The 20,761-nt window shown below is 36.5% G+C and overlaps 1 protein-coding gene and 1 non-coding gene across 4 annotated transcripts; one reads left to right on the forward strand and one right to left on the reverse strand.

The window, feature by feature from the left end:
• The first annotated feature begins 3,947 nt into the window (after window positions 1-3,947).
• Window positions 3,948-13,492, forward strand: LOC121989367 (calumenin-like). Of its 3 annotated transcripts, XM_042543363.1 has the most exons (8): window positions 3,948-4,515; window positions 5,183-5,282; window positions 5,361-5,426; window positions 6,731-6,901; window positions 8,443-8,539; window positions 12,912-13,039; window positions 13,115-13,210; window positions 13,298-13,492. In XM_042543363.1, exons 1-6 carry the CDS (start codon window positions 3,972-3,974, stop codon window positions 13,029-13,031), a joined length of 1,098 nt encoding a protein of 365 aa, XP_042399297.1. In that variant the 5' UTR covers window positions 3,948-3,971; the 3' UTR covers window positions 13,032-13,039; window positions 13,115-13,210; window positions 13,298-13,492. The 3 variants fall into 3 exon arrangements, with proteins under 3 accessions (XP_042399297.1, XP_042399298.1, XP_042399299.1); XM_042543364.1 differs by lacking the exons at window positions 13,115-13,210; window positions 13,298-13,492 and having other exon boundaries at window positions 6,731-7,273; window positions 12,912-12,953; XM_042543365.1 differs by lacking the exons at window positions 12,912-13,039; window positions 13,115-13,210; window positions 13,298-13,492 and having other exon boundaries at window positions 6,731-7,266.
• Window positions 13,493-20,104: 6,612 nt separating this feature from the next.
• LOC121993376 lies at window positions 20,105-20,210 on the reverse strand. The gene has a single exon (XR_006115235.1). It is a non-coding gene; the product is annotated as a small nucleolar RNA R71 (small nucleolar RNA).
• Between the last annotated feature and the right edge of the window lie 551 nt (window positions 20,211-20,761).

The raw sequence follows: 20,761 nt of genomic DNA on the forward strand, positions 1-20,761 counted from the left end.
TGTAATTCAAGAGTAGAAAAACATTCCTCTAATGTACTTACCTTTAGGTCCTTTGAGATGTAGTAGGCGTCGATGATTGACGTCCACTCTGGAGTTCTGGGAAAGGCGTTGAGTGCGTAGCGTAAGACGTCCCGGTTTGTTACCGTTTCACCGAGGTTCTCGAGACCAGTAACTAGTTCTTTTACCTTTGCATGTAGACCGGCTACTTTCTCACCTTTCTCCAAGCGGATGTTCATCAGTTTGTTTCGGAGGATGTCCCTTCTAGCGAGCTTCGCTTCGGACGTGCCTTCGTGGAGTTCTAAGAACTTCTCCCAAAGTTCTTTGGCTGACGAGTAGCTTCCGATGCGGTTGACTTCCTAAGGTGGTAACACGCTTAGCAGATGATGTTCTGCACGGCTGTTTGCTACCGACTCATTCTGCTCCTTCTTCGTCCAGTCACTCTCTTCTTTTTCTTTTCCATCTTTATCCATTGGAGCTAAAAAACCATATTTCATAATAAAACGAATTTCAAAATCGGTTTTTAGGAATACCTCCATTCGGCGCTTCCAGTCTGCGAAGTTCCCCTCGAATTTTGGTGGAACGATGCTTGATCCGGTCATCTTGTTGCTTCGATCGGCGGTTAGTCCTCCTGAAGCGTCCTTGCTCTGATACCACTTGTAGGTCCCTTTGGAGGCCGGCAAGAGGGGAGGGGTGAATTGCCCTACAAAAATAAAACCAAAAACCTTTCTCGGATTTCAACCAATTAATAGATACTTGTAATTTAAAAGAAATAGAGGCTGAATAAAAGCAATTAAACTGAACACAAAGGATTTACTTGGTTTGCAATCAGGAGATTGCTAATCCAAGGAATGTAAGCGCACTATGATGATCTCCTCTGGGCGGAGTAGCCTCTTTACAACGTTGACAGCACAAATTAAAATCAGAGCACAGAGAAAGTGAATTACAAGATTGATGGTTAAACTCTGTGCTAACCAGTGCTATATTTATAGCACTGGTCGGGGCGCCTGGAAGGGTTCCGGGCGCCCTGGGGGGGATAAATTTTATCCCCCAACGGTCAGATCGCGATAACCTGCGATCGGGTCAAATATGAACCTCCGGGCGCCCGGAGGTCCGGGCGCCTGGAATAGATCCGGGCGCCCGGACCAAGCAAGTCAACACAGGTTGACTTTGGTCCAGGCTCTTCGCTCCGGTTCAGCTCGTCTCAGTTCGGCTCGACTCGGTCCGGGTCTGTTCGCTCCGGCTCCGCTTGCTTTGGGTGATCTCGGCCTTCCGGAATAGGGCTCACCCGAACCCATGTTCCGGCCTTCTCCTCGAGCAGCCTTCCTTCCCGGTTTCTCGTCCCTCGAGCGCCGCGCACGCTCTTCTCGTCCACCGATGTACTCTTCCGCGGACACCTCGTCCCTCGGACGCACCGAGCCCGTCGGCTCTCTCCCGTGCCGTCCTTCTCGCTAGCCGCGTCTTCAGCTCGACTTCCTGTGTTCCTAAGCTCCTGCACACTTAGACACAGAGTTAAACACAACAGGACCTAGCTTAACTTGTTTGATCACATCAAAACACCTCGGGGTTCCAACAACATTCCAACGGCTCGATACCAGTCGACTGGTGAAAGTACCAGTCGACTGCTCTACACTGGCCAAGCGAACAGAAGCATTCTGTTCGTTCCCAGTCGACTATACCAGTCGACTGATGAAACCACCAGTTGACTGGTACCCGAGTACAATCTCTTAGCACTCGGACCCTCACCCTTACGACTCACTTGACTCTTCATTGCAGTTTTGACCTTTTACCTTCAAGCCTACTTCCTTTGGCTCTTGTCCCTCGGATGTACCCAAGCTCACGGCTCATCCCAATGCCATCCTTCGCGTATGCCTCGAAGTCACTTCCCTCAGCCCTTGTCCTTACTGCTTTGTCCACGATTCCTCGGATGCTCAATCCTTCACCTGACCCAAAGTCATTAACCTGAGTCATATGTGTATACTGTAAACCTGCACACTCATATACACATATCAAATACAAGGGTGAACCTAACTTAAATCATTTGCCCAAACACCAAAACACATGGTCGCACAGACCATTGGGATTGCTCCAACAAAGTATGTTTGTAATTTACTCATGTATTATGTAAAATTTTTACACCTAATGAGAATGCAGGAGAATTTATCTAAGAATTCCGTCGAGTTCTAGACTCTTGAGCTTCTGACCAGGTTATATGCGAGCATGATCTTGCACCTTTACATTCCAAACTCTTGATCCTCCGGGCAGATTATATGCGAGCATGCTCTCGCACCTTTATATTTCAGACTCCCGATCCTCCGGACGGGTTATAAGTAAACATGCTCTTGCGCCTTCAAGTTCCAGACTGCCGATCCTCCGGGCGGGTTATAAGAGAGCATGCTCTTGCGCCTTCAAGTTCCAGACTCCCGATCCTCTGGGTAAGTTATAAGCGAGCATGCTCTTGAACCTTTATATTATAGACTCCTGATCCTTCAGGAAGTTTATAAGTGAGTAAGCTCTCGTTCTTTTAAGTTCCAGACTCCCGATCTTCTGGACCAGTTATAAGTGAGCATGCTCTTGCACCTTTATATTTCAGACTCCCCATCCTTCAGGTTGGTTATAAGCAAGCATGCTCTCGCATCTTCAAATTCCAGACTCTCGATCCTCAAGGTGAATTATAAGCGAGCATGCTTTCGCGCCTTTAAGTTCCAGACTCCTGATCCTCCGGGTAGGTTATAAGCAAGCATGCTCTCATGCCTTCAAGTTCTAGACTCCCGATCCTCCGGGTAGGTTATAACCGAGCATGCTCTCGCGCCTTTATATTCCAGACTTCCGATCCTCCGGGCAAGTTATAAGTGAGCAAGCTCTCGCACCATCAAGTTCCAAACTCCCGATCCTCTCGGTGGATTATAAGTAAGCATGCTCTTGCACCTTTATATTCCAGACTCCTATCCTCTGAACGGGTTATAAGTGAGCATCCTTTCGCGCCTTCAAGTTATAGACTCCCGATCTTCTGGGCAGGTTATAAGCGAGCATGCTCTCGCACCTTTATATTCTAGTCTCCCAATCCTGCGACAAGGTTATAAGTGAGCATGCTCCCACGTCTTTATATTCCAGACTCCCGATTAAAAATTTAGATCAAAGTCGTGTCAGGTGGCCATGTAGATTGTCGCCTATGATCGCTCATATATATATATATATATATATATATATATATATATATATATATATATATATATATATATATATATATATATATATATATATATTTATATATATATATATATATATATATATATTTGTGTGTGTGGAGGGGAGGGGTGACCGAAGGCCTGATTTTTTAGTCCATAAAAATTGGACCAGGAGATGAAGTACTTGTAATTACGGTTGAATTGTGACCGTAATTAATTGCGATCTCTCTGGGTTCATCGTCCTCTCTTAGGTATAGTTTACGTCGAGACGAGTGGCTAGAAGCAACTCAGAAGCCATCCTCCGGCCTCCGCTCGACACTAGGCAATCTGATCACTTATCCACTATTAATTATCCGTTTCAACCTAAACTATATTTTAGGGAATGATGAATCTAAAAAGACATCGGATCATGGTCATTATCTAATTAAAATTATAAATAATTCATCTCTTAATCCACTGTTTTATGGATTAGGGAATCTGGTCTCGTGGTGAGGCGGTTCTGTTCTCTTCACGGTTCAGTCGTACCAGACGGTTTCATTTGAAGGGATAAACTATTATCTGGATCACTACCATTACCGTCTTCAACGGAAAAAAGAGGTGACCGAGTAGCTGTCCCAATATTACCTGCATATTCATTGGTGAAACATTATGGGTCAAGTCAAGTATCAGCCAGTTACAAAGCGTGTAGAAAACTAAGTGCAGTCTTTATGTGACTGTCAGTTTGGTCTTAATAGGTTAACTTGGCTTTTATGAGATGGTTAAACGAAACGGGAAAGCGAGGCGGTTATGGCAAGATCTTCATTGGTAGTGTATTCGTGCGTGGTGATCTTCGTCCTTCTCCTGCTTGCTTTTGCTCCAAGGCAACCCAACCAACCGCACCGCCGCCTCAAGCTCCGTTCGACCTCCGATCTATCCACCCCGCCAGATCGAGGCCGTCGGAGCATCCCCTTTGACCCCATCATCGCTGGCATTGAGCGCAGCCGCGATGACCGCGAGTGGGAGCGGAGTCACTACCTCCCCGATGGCCACTCCGCTCCCGCCATGGAGCCACAGCCAGAGTGGGAGGGCTTCATGGATCCCGAGGATTACATTAACGACGAGGCGAGATTCAACGTCACCCATCGCATCGTGGAACTCTTTCCCAATATCGACTTCAGCCCAGCCGATGGCCTCATCACCGTAGATGAGCTCACGGAATGGAATCTCCGGCAGGTGGAGCAGGAGGTAATGCACCACACGCAGCGGGACATGGAGCTTCATGACAAGAACCACGATGGTTTCATCTCGTTCACAGAGTACGAACCTCCCATCTGGGCCCGGCGATTGCATAGTCAGTGAAGTTCCCTGCTTTATTTAATAATCTATTCTAATTTTAAGAAACCATGAATCATGTGGGTAGTGGGTACTGATTCACAGAAACCTCAAACATTTCTGTTTAACTTATCTCCTTTATGAAAGATAGTTACCCTCTATAAGTCTATATCATATATATTGAGTATCGCTTCCCTTTCCCTGATGATCTATATCGGGCTTCAGATTTTCAGTGTCATCTACTGTCCAATTTTTGCATTAGAAACATGAAATGTCCTACCTTGTAGCTATGTTGTTTCATTCTAGGAGCATTATGGAATCAAACTGAGGGGTGTAATTTCCTAAAATGTATGTTTATCTGATGTAAACCTGAAGTTTGAATAATAGACCTTGAAGTTTGTTGTCAATCAAAAATGTAAAAAACAAGATTTAGGGCGAATATGGAGTGTTTAAATAACAAAATAATGACTGATAAAAGTAAAGGAATAAATATGGTGCATTTTCTAAAATTATCTTTGATAATTTCATCAAACTATTGAGGCTCAAACTGCCCTTCAACATCAGGCTACACATTCTATGATCACAAACTCATAAAAGCTTAACAATACAAATACATAGATATTTGTAACTGAAGATTGAACCTGAATCAAATATGTTACATATATTTTCTTCTGGCATATTAACAGATGATAATTCATCTGACAAAATGGGTTGGTGGCAAGAGGAACACTTCAATGCTTCAGATGTGGATTATGATGGTCTTCTTAATTTAACAGAGTTTAATGAGTATGTTTGATTATGTTATATTCTGTTTTACATAGTAGTTCCTTTTTCTGATTCCTACTGTTTTCAATATTGCTGCAGTTTCCTTCATCCAGCTGATTCTAGCAATCCTAAGGTGATCCATTGGTTAGCCAAGGAAGAAATTAGGTGCACATGCTAAATACCATACTCAAGTGTTGCTTATTTTGATGAATATTTTTCTAGCTGAATATTTAAGAGGGGTGGAGAACTTACACAAATTTATCTGCAATATATTGATTTTTCATTTTATTTTATTTTTCACGATGGAACTTTTATGATTGTCACTATTTTCCAGATGCTAACTTAATGTTTGTACAAATACATGATGTCTTTTCTGTTGACTCTGATCTCTAATTCTCACTTCTAATAAAACTTCATTTTGTAGAAGATCCACACATTTGCAAAAGTTATGTTAATTTCCTATCATCTGGCTTATATCCTACCTGTACAACAAATTCCACTCTATTTTTAACCACAATCAATCAACATCTTGTTGTTTAGATATGTTTCAGACTATTGTCAATATATAGCCAATCAAATTGATCAATGACTCCAATATCACACAGCATATGTGGATTGTGCAACCTCTATACCTTTGTTCTATGATAACATCTAATTGGTCTTAATCTTGAGATTGACAACCTTATCTTGCTATGTCTCATGGATTCTTATGACATGAAATATGATTGCGCTTTTATGGTTTTAATAGTAAAGGTTGTGATGACTAATCGTAACATTTACACCATTAGAATAGTTATATGTGGATATAAGTTAACTTAGTATAACAATGTCCATATATTATTAGGTGATGGATTGGAGTCTTCCACACCCAGATCTAGCTGTTGTTTCTATTAGTCAAACAATACCATTTTATTTCTCTCAATCCACAAATTTAATTTAATAAATGTAAATAATAACCTTCTCTTCTTCTATGTTGTTAAATTTCCCAATGGGATTATGCTTGAAAATTTCACACTAAAGCAATTGATGATAGTTTTTCTCTTTCAATTTCGTATGTGTAATAATCTGGAAATAAAAACCTTCTGTCTTCCTCTATGCTACTTGATTTACCATCTTTTAACTTGGTCTAACAATGGACATATGTTATTAGGTGATATGTTAGAGTCTTACACACCCATATCTAGCTGTTTTTTCTTTTAGTCAAACAAAACCATTTTATTTCTCTCAATCCACAAATTTAATTTAATAAATGTAAATAATAACCTTTTCTTCTTCTATGCTGTTAAATTTCCTAATGGGATTCTTCTTGAAAATTTCACACAGAAGCAAATGATGACATTTTTCTCTCAATTTCGTATGTGTAATAATTTGGAAATAAAAACCTTTTGTCTTCCTCTATGCTATTTGATTTACCATCTTTTTCTCTGTTATTATATTTCTGGCTAAAATTCTTTGCATTTTCCATTCAGGGAAAGAGATAAAGATAAAGATGGAAAGCTAAGTTTTCAAGAGTATTTCAATGGCTTATTCCAGTCAATAAGGCGAAGTGATGACGTTCACAGTTTCACACTGGAATCTGAGACCTCTGCGGAGGTAGCGGCTAAAATGTTATTCTCACAGCTTGACAGTGACAATGATGGGTATGGGTATTATGATTTCATAGTAGTACGAATAAAGTGTTGGTGCAATCATGCCCTAAGCATGTAATATTACATGTGGTTTCAATGTCTAGATTGAGTTTAAGTTTGGAATTATTGTGATCTCACATATGTGTCAAGTATGCAGATGTAGGAAGCTTGACATGAATTGTAGGTACAATCATAGAAATCCAAGAAGGTCGAGAGGTGATGTCCCAATCTAGGCAAGGAAGTCTAAGAAGGTTGAAGACTAGATTTGTGGCAGCCATGAAATCCCAACTGGTCAGGGAGGCCACGTGCTAGGCAATGAAGATCTGGAGACGAGGATACTCTAAGAATGAAAGTCGTGACGACACAAATGCCTTCTAGTAAGTGGTAAGCTTTGATGAGCTGTAAGTATTGAGAGATATGTACCCATGGGGCGAGGGTAGAACTCAACATAGGAGAGATTCGATCATTTTCGTAGTATGGCAACCAGTCGACTACATCCAATCAACTAAATCTAGTTAATTGGTCTATTGAGTCAACTAATAGACATCTAATCACGAATGTTGTTTAAGTTTTGTGGTTTTGGTCCAATCGACTAGTTTTTGTCCTTCTTGTTTGGTCTATTTTTTACAACCAAAGCAATACCTTTCTCCTTGTGACCTGTATTTGCTTGTTCATCTTGCTTATTACAAGATAGTTTGTCTAATCAATTAGTAGAAAGATCCTTTGATACTTTGTAGGTATCCATCATAGATGACCACAAAGTTGATCTAAAAAATGACTTGAGTGCATATCTAATGAGGTTGCAGTCCCACATGTTTTCCAATGGCATGGAGTTTTAGTGAAGTTCCTTGAACCTCTCATGCAGTCAGTTTGTGGTTTTGCCCTCCTTCATGCTATAATTTTGTATCTGGCTCAACAACAAGTCCTTGTTTGCTATCCTAGAATCCCTAGTTACTTTGTGCAACTCAACCAGCTTATTCCATGACTACTTATGTTGAATGGCCCAATCTTGCTGAGTTGTTTAGGAAATCGTACCCACTGCAGAATTAACATCTCTTTAGCATTGGATTGTGCTTTCTTCCGCATTTGTGTGGTTCACTTGACATTATCTAGAATTTGACCATCCTCATTCACCGATGTCACTAATCCTTTTCTAATAATGAACAGTTAGCAATCTCAACATTAGGTAACACTCCATCCCACCTTCTCAGGATTAGGTAACACTACATCCTACACCACCTCATTGCTTCTCGTTTTGCGGTCCCTTGGATGTCCACAACATCCTTCTTTGATCTTTTTCCGACTTCCAAGCCACTGAGCTTGCCACCTTAGCCATGCCAAGCCAACATCCATGTCATTACTCAACCTCATCGAGCATGAGATCTCCAAGATCTATGTGTGTTTCTGCAAGTTCTTGCACACTTAAACACTCTTATCAAGTACAATAGATAATGTCTAAACATCAAAACCAAGATTTCACCAAACCACTTGAGGCATGATTGCACCAACATAAAGGTGGAGATAAATGTCAAATTTATTCTTACTTTTGACAGATACCTATCAAAAGATGAGTTGTTGCCTGTCATTGGTGATCTACATCCATCGGAGCGTTATTATGCAAAGCAACAAGCTGAATATGCTATTACAGAGGTACTTACCTGGCACACGAAATATTTGCTTACCTTACATGAATATAAATGCAAACTGTCATATAATAGATTTTTCTTTTCTGGTTGTAATTTGGTAAATTGAAGACTATGTTCTATATCATCAGTCTAGCAAAGCATGAAGAGAAACTTGACCTTAATATGGTCAGGAAGAGTACTAAAAACTTTTGTTCTACCTATTGTCTCAGTTATGCATGTTCGTACAAAGTTCTAGTAAAACAACAGTTTGTAGGGGAACCTATGGTTATGGCTGTGTTGCATACTCCAACAACTATCCATATAAATATCTTGTTCATTTTTCATCTACTGAAAATGACTTGTGAATAGTTCACTAGTTCTCCTGGATATATTGTTTTTGGCAATATTTCTGAGCCAATTGAACGTGGCTTCAATATTTTTTTTTTCCAATTTCATTATTTTGTTAAAATATTTTGGAAATCTTACCTTCATTGCAAAGAGTTCGGAGCATCAATTTGGATAGGAAAATGTGGATATGATGATTCTTGCCCTAATGACATAAAGTAAAGCAAGCATGCAGAAAATAGATATTCTTATGGTGAAATGTTTACTAGAAAACATTCGAAAGGATCCATATTGGAGGTGGAATCATGATACGTTGAGTTGGATTTTTGGAAAAAATTTACAGGACCAAGTTGATTTGGTTTCAAAGAAATTTGAACTCTAATCAGATTAAACCTGAATTGCAGTTTTTTTTTTGTGTGTGTTTTCCCAATATATATGTGTACATATATTGTATATCACTGGTATATTTTTTTTAATTATTAACTTATATATGTAATAGTCTGCTTTATTTCAGATTTCAACAATTTTTTTAATTAAAACCAAACCTGAATACCACATTTGAATACTTGAATCATGACCCAAAACCTGAAATAATTGAAAAATCTAGGTCAGATCGGATCCATTTTTCAAGTTTGCTTCACGGTTGCCCAAGTTTTCCCCACCTCAAATCTTCATATAGACCAATTAGGATTGTATTCACATCAGAGATTAATATTGCTAAGTTGAGATAGTAGTCTAGGTAAGGTTATGTCTTCCTTACATGAACTAAGAAAAGAGGATGGCGATATTTTTTTTTCTTCTAAATATACTAACTCTATAATGAAAAATCTATGCTGATATGATCCTTTTCATCTTTGAGTTCCGATAAATAAAAAGATTGGACTTGCACCATTTCTTCTATAATTTCTAGTTCTACTTGTTGGCTTGGTAGATTAGGTTATACACATAATCAATTTGTAGCTTCTTGTCTATTAACAGCTTGTCTATTGAAAGCTTTCAAAATACCATGTAAAATGGTTGGCTATGATTATTTTATTAATTAAATCTCAAAATTTGGTATAGAGAAAGATGTGCTCTTCTTTGCCGTTGGATGTGCTACAAACATAGAGTTGACCAGTATTATGAGATCAATGTGATCATGTATCTTATCATCTTACTAGTGCAGTAGTTTTGGGGATGTGAAGTAGCGAATCTAATGACCTGAAGTTTAATAGATTCGCCTACACTAAGTACAAACATGGAAGATGGGCGCAATTATGGTTGTAGATATAGCAGGTGCCTTTTGAGCCCTCTTAACTCAGCAGTGTTGCTCCATAGAATATTAATCTGCATCTTGAATGGTAATGTTCAAGTTTGATCTCCTCAACCGCATGAAGGTATTTACTAATGACGTTGAATGCAGTAGAGTGTCTGATTCATGAACTTAGCATTGTAGGATGAAAATACTCAACAAGTGTCATTTGCTATAGATAGTGGATATAGTAGGAGTGGAGCCACTAAAAAATGGCTTTAGAACAAAATCTTCTTTAGCCTTATGTCTACAGAATTAATCCTTGTTTATTAGTTTGAGTTAGGATGATCATTGGTCATTAAGGTTGACAAGCTTAGCTGCAAGTCTCTTTCTGAGGAAAAAAAAAACTTCAAAGTCACCTAGAGATTGGATAGGATTATATTTTCAATTTTACTTTTGTTGTCAATTTAAAACAGGACATTTCATGCCCACCTCCCAACCATCCCAAAGTTATAGTTTTAAAATAAAATAATAAAATAAATTGGTCAATGGTCTAGTTTCAAACCCAGAATAATTTTATTTTATTTTTTACTTGTATTGCTCAATTTAATATATTTTACTCCCAGTTTTACATGATAGATTGCTGTAAGACTTAGAAAAAGGACCCCCTACTAATCATTCATTTGATTAAATGACTTTTAATTTGGAGATTTTCTTTTGTCTAGAAATAGACAACTAAGGCATGCAACCTCATGAAATCCTAGCGTGAGGCAAATCAATTTCTCCCCTCATTGAGTCTAATTAGAACCATGAGATCACTCGGTGACACACATGATTCCCTTACTCATGCAGTTTAAAGGTTCCTGCCTCAACAAACATCATGTCATAGTGTCGATTTGGTAAATCATATCAAAAAGGTTTGACTATGCCAGTACCATTAGGACAATAGGTGAATTTAACCGATGCATCCAGCAAGTTGTCTAATGCGATCAGGGTCAATCTATTTTATATTTTAGTGTCAAGACAGGTAGTCATGGTCAATCTATTTTATATTTCAATGTCAAGACTAACGTGCATAATTTATAGTCAATCTATTAATTAAGTTAATTGTGGTAAATAAGAGTATTTGATATAAAAGAGAGGATTGGAGCAAAGATAATTCTTAGTTGCTAGAATTCCTTGAAAAGAATATTTTAAAAATATCAAACTTTTATAAAAAGAGATCAATGAAGACAATGAAGATATGCAATTAAAGAGGTTTTGTTGTTGTAGCAACATTGGAAGAAGATTTAGTGATGGTTATGGTTGCTTTAGGAACTAAGTTTTTCCTTGTGTGGTTTCTCTTCTCGCATAGCATAGTCTATCATATCAGAGTTGCTTCATTTTAAAAAAATCTTCTAGTGAGGTACGGATTTATCTTCTCATAGGGAAGAATTTCATGACAGTAAGCCTAATTGAAATTCCGAAATCCAATTGCATATAGTAAAAGGCAGTTGAAGAATCTGACGTGGTAATGTACCTAAAAGATTCACCTTAAGAGGGAACATATTTGAATTAATTTGCTTCCTTAGAAAGCTAGACCTGTTGGTTTCTTCCTTAACCCTATGTTTCGATGGGGTGAGTGAAGGTTCATTAACAAAAGGGGAAGGGAGGGGAAGTAAAGTATTTATATTCTCCTTGTTTGGGAAGAAGGGAAAGTTCATTAACATAACATGTGTTATCGTGTTTGAGAGGAAAGTAAGGGTAATGAAAGTTAAATATATAAAGTTATAAAATTACTCTCACTTTTGTTAAAAACTTGCGCGTTCAAGAACCTAGTGCATCTTGCATATATTTATTGGTTAAGACTTACATATTCAAACATTTGTAGGTCATTTGTTAAAGTCGGCGTTGGCGTCGAAGTCGGCGTTGAAGTCGGTGTCGGCGTCAAAGTCGATGTCGGCATTAACATCAGCGTCGGCATCGAAGTCGGCCGTCAAAGTTAGCATTGGCATCAAAGTCAGTGTCGGCGTTGACAGAGTGCGAGCGTCGGGTAATGCGAGTCGAGCGGTGCAAGTGTTTTTCGTCACCACACAAAGAATATCTAAAACAATAATTTTTGGAATTAATATAATAAAATAGAGATAAAATTGGAACACAAATATTTTTAATTCCCTTATCCTTCCTTACACCCCAAATCGGGGTGTAAGAAATTCTTTCGTTTCATGGGTAAGGAAGGTTAAAGCTTACCCTTCCTTACCTTTCCTTTCCATAGCTCCTAAACAGGGTTTCAAGTTTCCCTTCCCTTTCTTTACCCTTCCCTCCCCTTCCCTCACCTCCTCCCAAACAGTGCGAAGGGAGATAGATTAGGAGTTAATTTAAACACACAAGACAGGAGTTCATTCAATGTTGAGATTGGGATAATTTCGAAGCAAAAGATTATTACGTTCACCCCAGGCATCCCTCATAGCCCGTCCCCAGGTTATATAAAGGGAGGTAAATCATGGGGTCAGCTTATAGCTGATCGCCAAGTGATTAGGGGTGGGAGGAGTTTTTTCCCTAGGGCATGCGTCCATCGGAAATTGTTCCCTATCCCATTATAGCAAACCTGCCATCCTCTAGTGCACCCCCGTGGGGACGAGACTGGGCCAATTTTGATACTTGTTTTCCTGGTCAAATGAAAACTATTATTTAAAATGTACATTGTCTTCATGAAACATGCATGCACCTTTTCTGAAACTTATTTCTTCAATTAATATCCAACATTAGACTTCATGCTGTTCGCATTTGAGAATATCTGATTCAGTGGTAAATACTCTGAGCAACCATTGCAAACTTTCAGGCTGATACAGATAAAGATGGGTACTTAAGCATGAAAGAGATGATAGAAAATCCCTATGTATTCTACACTGCTGTTTATACGGAGGACAACCATTATGACTTTCACGATGAGTTCCGTTAGTTTTCTAGGTACTTGAATGCTGGTTTAGTAAAGCCTACATTCATTTGGTTTTGTCGAATTTGCTTGCTCACTCTGGTTTGCAGGTTGGAAGTAGTTCCATTAGAAATTTTGAAGATTTTTCCACCCTAGGTTGTGTTCAACAAATCATGTTTTCTGGAATGGTCTTCAATTCATTTAAGGTTAGTCCTTTTGTCTTGTGTAGGTCTTTAGTAACACCGTTCGATCTACTTCATGTAATAATGTGCTAATTTTTTCTTTTTACACAGATAATGTGCAAACTACGAAGTTCAGAGAGTGCCTTTGTTGCTAGAATCTGGACTTCCCATCTTTACATCTAACTCAGAGTAGTGTTCTTCTGATCATCTATTTGCATATATATATGTACAGAAGTCATAGATACTCAAACGGTCAGCAGTTTATTTGTTAATTATTCTGTTTAAATAAAATTATTATTCTTATCACATTGTGCATTTATGCTACTCATCGTTGGTTCCTTTCAAGCGTAAAAGGACATCATCCGAGGCTTTTAGCTCATTTGCAGAAAAAAAAAATTACAATAAAAGATTATTCTGACTACTCATGCATATGAAGTGCGATTATGGGTGTACATGTGATCGACTACAAATTCAGTTTGCACTCATGCTTGAGTCAGTGATACTATTTTTCTGTTTTCCATTTTGCAAGTTGTTGTTCTAATTATAAAACCTTTGCGATATTAAGGATCTTGTAATTTTAGATTGATGAATAATAAACATAGATAATAGAAGTGATTGCATTAACCCCTAAAAATTTCTCAAGTATGGTATCACATAATTCAACTCCAAATTAAAATAACTTTGCTGACAAAAAGAGATTTTTTTTATTTTTTTTCATTGGCTATGAATTGAAGGGTTTCCACTTATTTCTATCACTGCTAAGATTTGTCTGGAGACAAATGTTTGATGATAGGTACATCTTGTAGTTGGCAAGAAAGAGCACCATTTCTGCAACCTACAAGTACAAGTGTGTTCATGGAGCCTATGGATCTGTAACATCAACAACTTCAAGTTTCTACTGCCAGTTCCTCTTGAGCTCTAACTCTATTACCGTCTTCAAGAAAAAAAAATGAGTAAGTTCGCCAATAGAAGCAACATTGGACTTGGATTCCCTGCCAAAAACTATGAATTTACTTGCTTTCCAATAGATGCTCAAAGTTTTGAAGAGGTTATCAAAGGAGATGCATGGACAAAATCTATGGATGAATTAAAACTATTAAAAAGAGCAAGACATGAGAGCTTGTAACGAGATTACAATTGGCTTAAAGCGGGTCTACTAAACCAAATTCAGTGAAGTTGGTTCTTTCAACAAACATAAAACAAGACTCATTGCAAAAGGGGTATTCTCCACAACCTTCCACAACCTAGGTAGACCTCATTGAAAGTTTTGCTCTAATTGTTATAATGGAGATTATTCAACTTGGTCATGCTCTTACTGCTCAACTTAAATTAGAGGTCCATCAATTTGATATCAAATCAATATTTCTAAATTGAGAACTTAAAGGAGAAGTTATGTTGAGCAACAAGATCATCAAGTTTGAGATAAAGAAGACAAAGTCTATTGCCTTTTGAAAGCTCTATATGGTCTCAGGCAAGCATCAAGAGCATAGAATAGAAAAATCGATGTATATTTTGCAAAATAATGATTTTAGAGCACAAGTGAACATTTTCTTTATGCGAAGAAGGAAGATCAAGTAATTTCTTGTAGTCCAAAATGATAAAAGATTTTAAGATTACAGACCCGTCTTATGAAATACTTTCTTGGTATTTAGTGAAGTGATGCAATGGAGAAATTGTCATTTCACGAGAAAAATATCGAAGATATTATAGGAAAGTTTCAAATAGACAAGTGTAAACCTATAGTTATACTAATGACTTGAAATGAAAAGTTCAAGCAAGATTGATGTAAAGAAATTTAGAAGTTTGGAGGTGACTATAACTACTTTACAAATACAAGCTAAGACATTATGCACTCTTTTTCATACATTTCAAAATTTATGAATCAGCCAAATAAACTCACCTAGCTAGAACAAAAGAAATCCTAAAATAAGGTAAGAAGAAGCAAGGAATCATTTACATACAAAAGTCGGTAACTCCTTGGTTGATTGCACTGATAGTGATGCAGCTAGTTCCTTGGATAATAGAAAGGGCACTTTTGGTTATTTATTTTGTCTTGCTATAAATGTTATATCACGAAGTTCAAAGAGAACTAAGTCCTTAGCTTTATCCTTTACTAAAGATGAATATATTGCCACAACTAATTAATGCCACTTGTGAAGCAATTTTGCTAGAATAGTTCTTTCAAACTTAACCCATGCGTAAGAGAACTCAAAAACAATTAATATTTGGGACAATATGACTACCATTATAATCATTCCAACTTCAATTTTTCAAGAACATTCAAAGCATATAATTGAGCTAAGGTATCATTCCAACATAAAAGATTCAAAGACTACACAAGGAGAAAATTCATTGGAGTTCATCAACACAAATGAGCTAACCTTCATATTTCTATGACAGTTGAAAAGTTTGAGCAATTAAATGTGGCAAAAAAGATGATTCACTCGTCTCAGCGCCTCCGTCAATTCATCACTAGGCTAATGAAAAAAAGTTTGAGCAATTCAAGATGCAACTAGAGATGCAAATTAAGAGGGAGTGTTGAAGTGTAATTTACAATCGTAAACTTAAACTTGACACATACATGCAAGAATTGTAAAGTCATGTTTACTTTAACCAAATCATTTCATGCATTTTGAAACTCTAGCGCACACACATTAAGTTACGATGCAAACCCGTTTTAATCATTTTATCAAGAAATATAAAGCTCTCTTCTTTGTTTTTTTTTTGGGGGGGGGGGATTTTAATAATTCAATTCTGTACTACCTCCTTATCACTGCATTATCTGAGGTCTTTATTGTTGCCTCTGGCTTTATAGTACAAAATATTACTGTAATCCTTAAAGATGATTATATTCATCCTAAATATCTTTCATAGTTCATTTTTAGATTATAAAAGAAAGATAAATTATGAAATTAACTTATAAGTAAACCGCCATATAACTAAGAGATAAAAGGGGTTTTTCATCCCCAAGTTAGTTCATAAATTTTACGCAGAGGATCAAGATGTACATTCTTTTGTAGGCTTTCATCGCTCTGCCCTGCTCAGTGCACTGCCCTAAGCCTCTAGCCCTTGCATCAACCCTTTCCCAACAGCTCATCAAACACGTACCACTGTATCAGAGGAGAACAGCGGCAACATACATGACTGCCACTCTTCACATGGCGTAGCAGTCCGAGTGATGACAAAATGCATACATAATTATTCGTTAATTTGTCCCTTAGCGCGTACACTTGTTGTGCCCGTCTTATGGGACCAAAGCTATATGCTTCTGTAGTTCTGTTGGTGATATAGATCGTCAAATCGTAATCGCATATGTATATTTAGAGCTAGAGAGATGAGAACTTGAGTGGTCAGGATTCACATGCCTGCCTGGCTATTTCAACGTAAATATATCTGAACACCCACATTGTGGAGCTGTGACTGAATATTCGAACTGCAATTACTCATTTTAATTGCTTTGACAAGAGAATGAACTAGGTGTAGATCTGACCCGGGCTGGGTCAGACCTAGCCCAAATCCTTAATCGGGGCAACGGACCGAGTACTTGTTGATTGATTATGGTTTAGTAATTGTAATGGGCCCAGTTTTCGGCCCAAAATAACTAGTGAACCGGCCGTTCACAGGTGCCGCTGAGGATGTTGAGAGCGGTTTTCTTTTTATTTAATGGTTGAGATTATTTAACCGTTTTTAATTAATAACTATGATTTAGTATCTGTTATTTTTCAAACTCTAAATAGAGAGCTTATTTTATTATTTTCACATATATCTTTTCTACTCTCATTCTCAATTTTATAATTTCTACACGCTTTCGACTTCAATTTTGCACACTTTCAACTTCCACTTCCAAGTTCCGACTACAATGAAAGGAGGCTGAGGGCAAGAAGATTCATATTCTTGATCTCGGAAGGACAAAGAAATAGTGAATCTGAACATTCAATCACTAATAATGAGGCCGAACAACTTTTGAATCCGACTGTGATACCCGATACACAAGAAAGTACCGATACAATTACTTCTAAGGTTTGGGAAGTTCTTCGTTAAAATCTTCAATTTTTACTAAATATTTTGAGAAAATTACTCTTCCATCAAGAGAATTGCGTGTAAAATATAAGTACTGTAATGCTTCCTACAAATTTTAAGTCTCCGACAACTATGGGTCATTGAAACAATACGTAGAAGAGAAGCACCCCACGAAATATGGAGTTAACTGTTCTCAAGTACAATTATCTAAATTTTCTACTAGTGGAAGTACTGATTCTAGTTGATTTTTATATTCTGATAATAAATTAAGATAATCATTAGTTAGATTTATTTTCGTAAAACAAGTTTTGGATCTAAATGTATTCTTGAAAATTTTTATAAAGAATCTCTTAATTTATTTGCTAAACATGTTTTTAGAAGTGCATTTACTCATATAATTAAAAATAGTAAAATAAGAGAGAAAAAATTAATTGAAAATTTAAATAAATTAAATAATAAAAGTTTCTTTATAATATGATATTTGGAGTGATCATTGGTAAACACATTTATATATGATTATAACTTGACATTGGATCAATAACTCGTAGAATATCCAAAAAAAAGATTGTTAACATATAGTTTTTAATGAATTGTATAGTGTTTACAACCTCTCATAATTATTATGTTTAATTTTAGAAGAATATGGATTAATTTATAAAATATTTTTAATATCATTTGATAATGCTAGTTCTAGTACTATTGAAGAATTAAAATTTATATGTTAATTTATTATTGGTGGTTTATTTTTCATATTCGTTGCATATGTCATATTTTAAATTTATGTGTTCAAGATATATTAAGAATTATAGAAAATCATATTAAACCAATTAGAATTGTTATTTTTTATGGCAACATCTCTCTATAATGAAATAATGGAATAAATTTTTTAAAAATAATAGAATGAGACCTAAAAATTGTTCACGTAATATACCAACACGTTAGAATTTAACATAGCATTTGTTACAAGATCCATTTTAATATAGATAATCATTATGTTCATTTTTTTTACAAAATATCAATAATACTGATATATATTTATTTTCACAATAATACAATATTTGTAGCAGTATTTATAAAATTTTAAAAATATTTAATGATGCAATCGAATAACTTTTCAATTTTTAATATTCTACTTTTTCATTTAGTTTTAGGAAATTTTTATAATATAGTATTAATTTTAAATGAAAATAGTATCAATAAATGTTTATCTTCTTATGTATTAGCAATGAAAATAAAATGGGGAAATTTTTTTTTTCATATTTCATAAATTTATTTAGTTACATTTGCTTTAGACCCGAAATATAAATTAGAAGTTTTACAAGAAATGTTAAGTTATATTACGACGCTTTAATTATATTTAAAACATTTTCTTCTCCAAATCCTAATAATATTATATATAATATTAGAAATTATTTATATGATATTTATAAAAAATATAATATAAAATATGGGATACAAACTAATATTTCTGAAATACAAAATAAATTACCGATAGTAGCAATTTAAAACTTCCAAAAGCATAAATTTTATTAAAAGAATAGACGAAACTGATGCCGCAAAGCACAAGTGCATGGTTGTTATTAAGTAATAAAAAGTATTGATCCCACGAGAACTGGAAATCAAGTACCGATCTACAATATGAAAATGGTTATTTAGAGAATTCGAAAGATGTGAAAGTCTTTAGAAAATAGAGAAAATCACGAGGAAAAATTTCTAAAGAGAAATCCGATGTTATGAAGTGATCCTATGACTTTGGTTTCACTATAATGACTGTTGACACCATAATCTATATTTGATCTACAAATTCTCATTGGTTATTATGTAGGCAGAAAATCTCAATTTAATCGATGGATCTTTTGGAACTACGTCGATGTATCTGCTAAAATGCGATGCTTACTTTTAGGGCAGCATTGCTGAAAAACCTCTTTCACATGGAGTCTCATGTCACAATGCCCCATGGTTATCTAGTTTCCTTCCCTTACTGTGTGATGCCAAATCGAGGCAGACCCATTAAGCTCCATGATTGCCTAAGACATCCTCATGGTAACCCGGCCTACTTTTATGACTGACCCCCCATGTCTTGATATTCTACAGGTCGGAGGATTGTGTTCACCTTTTGGTCCTTTCTCGGACACCTTGGGATATGAAAATATGCTTTTGGCGTTGAGTTCGTGTATGCATAGTAGAGTTAGACTACAAATAATCAAATCATAGAATAAAGAAACACAAATATATATTTATCAAACTATGGAAAAATAGGGTGTCTACATATCAAAGGATTACTCCCTAGTCCTAGAATCAAAAGTATTATTTAATGGACATGGAGTTATAGCAAGAAGACATAGTTTGAGTAAGCTCTTACAATTTAAATTCAAGAGAAAAGAAAGAAAAGTTTATTCTATGAAGCGTAGATCATCTCCAAGTTGGTTCTCTAATTCCAAACACAAACTAGAACTCCTGTTGCTCCTTAGAACGACTCTCCTAGGGTTTTTTGTCACATAGGGACTCCTTAAGCTCCTTGGAACGACTCTCCTAGGGTTCCTTGCCACACGAAAACTCCTCCTCCTCTCTCCACGAGCCTTGGGAATCCTTTTATAGCCTTCCCCACCCTTAGAATCGAAAGGAACTTCCAAAAATATAAATTTGAGAATTCTATGGTAGGACAACACAATCGTGTGTAAAACTCATATCTACACCTTGAGACTTTCCTAGAACTTTACAACATGGTAATCTGTGAAGGAGTGTCAACAGATGTAGTTCAGTTGATGACATTCCCTTTCAGTATCAAGGATAAGACAAAGACTTGGTTTTATTCTCTCCATCCTTAAAGCATTACAAGTTGAGAACAATTGAAGTAACAATTTTTGAATTATTTTTTCCCTCCAAGCAGAACGATTTACATGAGGAATTGCATCACAAACTTTGCTCAAGCCGATGGAGAATTATTATTTGAAGCATAGGACAGATTCAAGAGTTTGTTAAGATAGTGCCCCCACCATGGTTTGGAAAAATGGTTGGCTCTACACATATTTTATATGGGAATTTCTTTCTCATATAAGTGTTTATTAGATTCATCAGTTGGAAGTTATTCTATAAATAAAAGTTTTGATGAAGCATATATATTAAGTGATCAAGTGTCATTGAACCTCTAAGATGGTCAAACAAAAATTGGATGAAATCTCCCCTGATAATTCTAGAAGTGTGAGCCAAGAATGCAAGTGTATCTATTAAACAAGATCTTTTGCAACTGTCTAAGAATATTGAACATCATGAAGATATCATTATAAAGCTACAAAATGAGAGGTTCAAACAATTGGAGGCTAAGATAAACAGCTTGACTTCAAAATGGTTCAAACATCACCTCCCTCTCACCCAAACAAGGTCTAGTGAGCATTGTAAAGATAGCAAGTTGAGAAGTGGTTTATATATTAGTGAACATTAGGAGAAAGATGATAACACAAGAGAACCACAAAGACTCACCTCCATCACTCCACTAGTCTCATTTCCTCAATGGTTGATTACACTAGATAAGTAATTTGAACCCCTGCCACATGT

Source organism: Zingiber officinale, chromosome 6B, assembly GCF_018446385.1.
Source record: "Zingiber officinale cultivar Zhangliang chromosome 6B, Zo_v1.1, whole genome shotgun sequence".
NCBI lineage: Eukaryota > Viridiplantae > Streptophyta > Magnoliopsida > Zingiberales > Zingiberaceae > Zingiber > Zingiber officinale.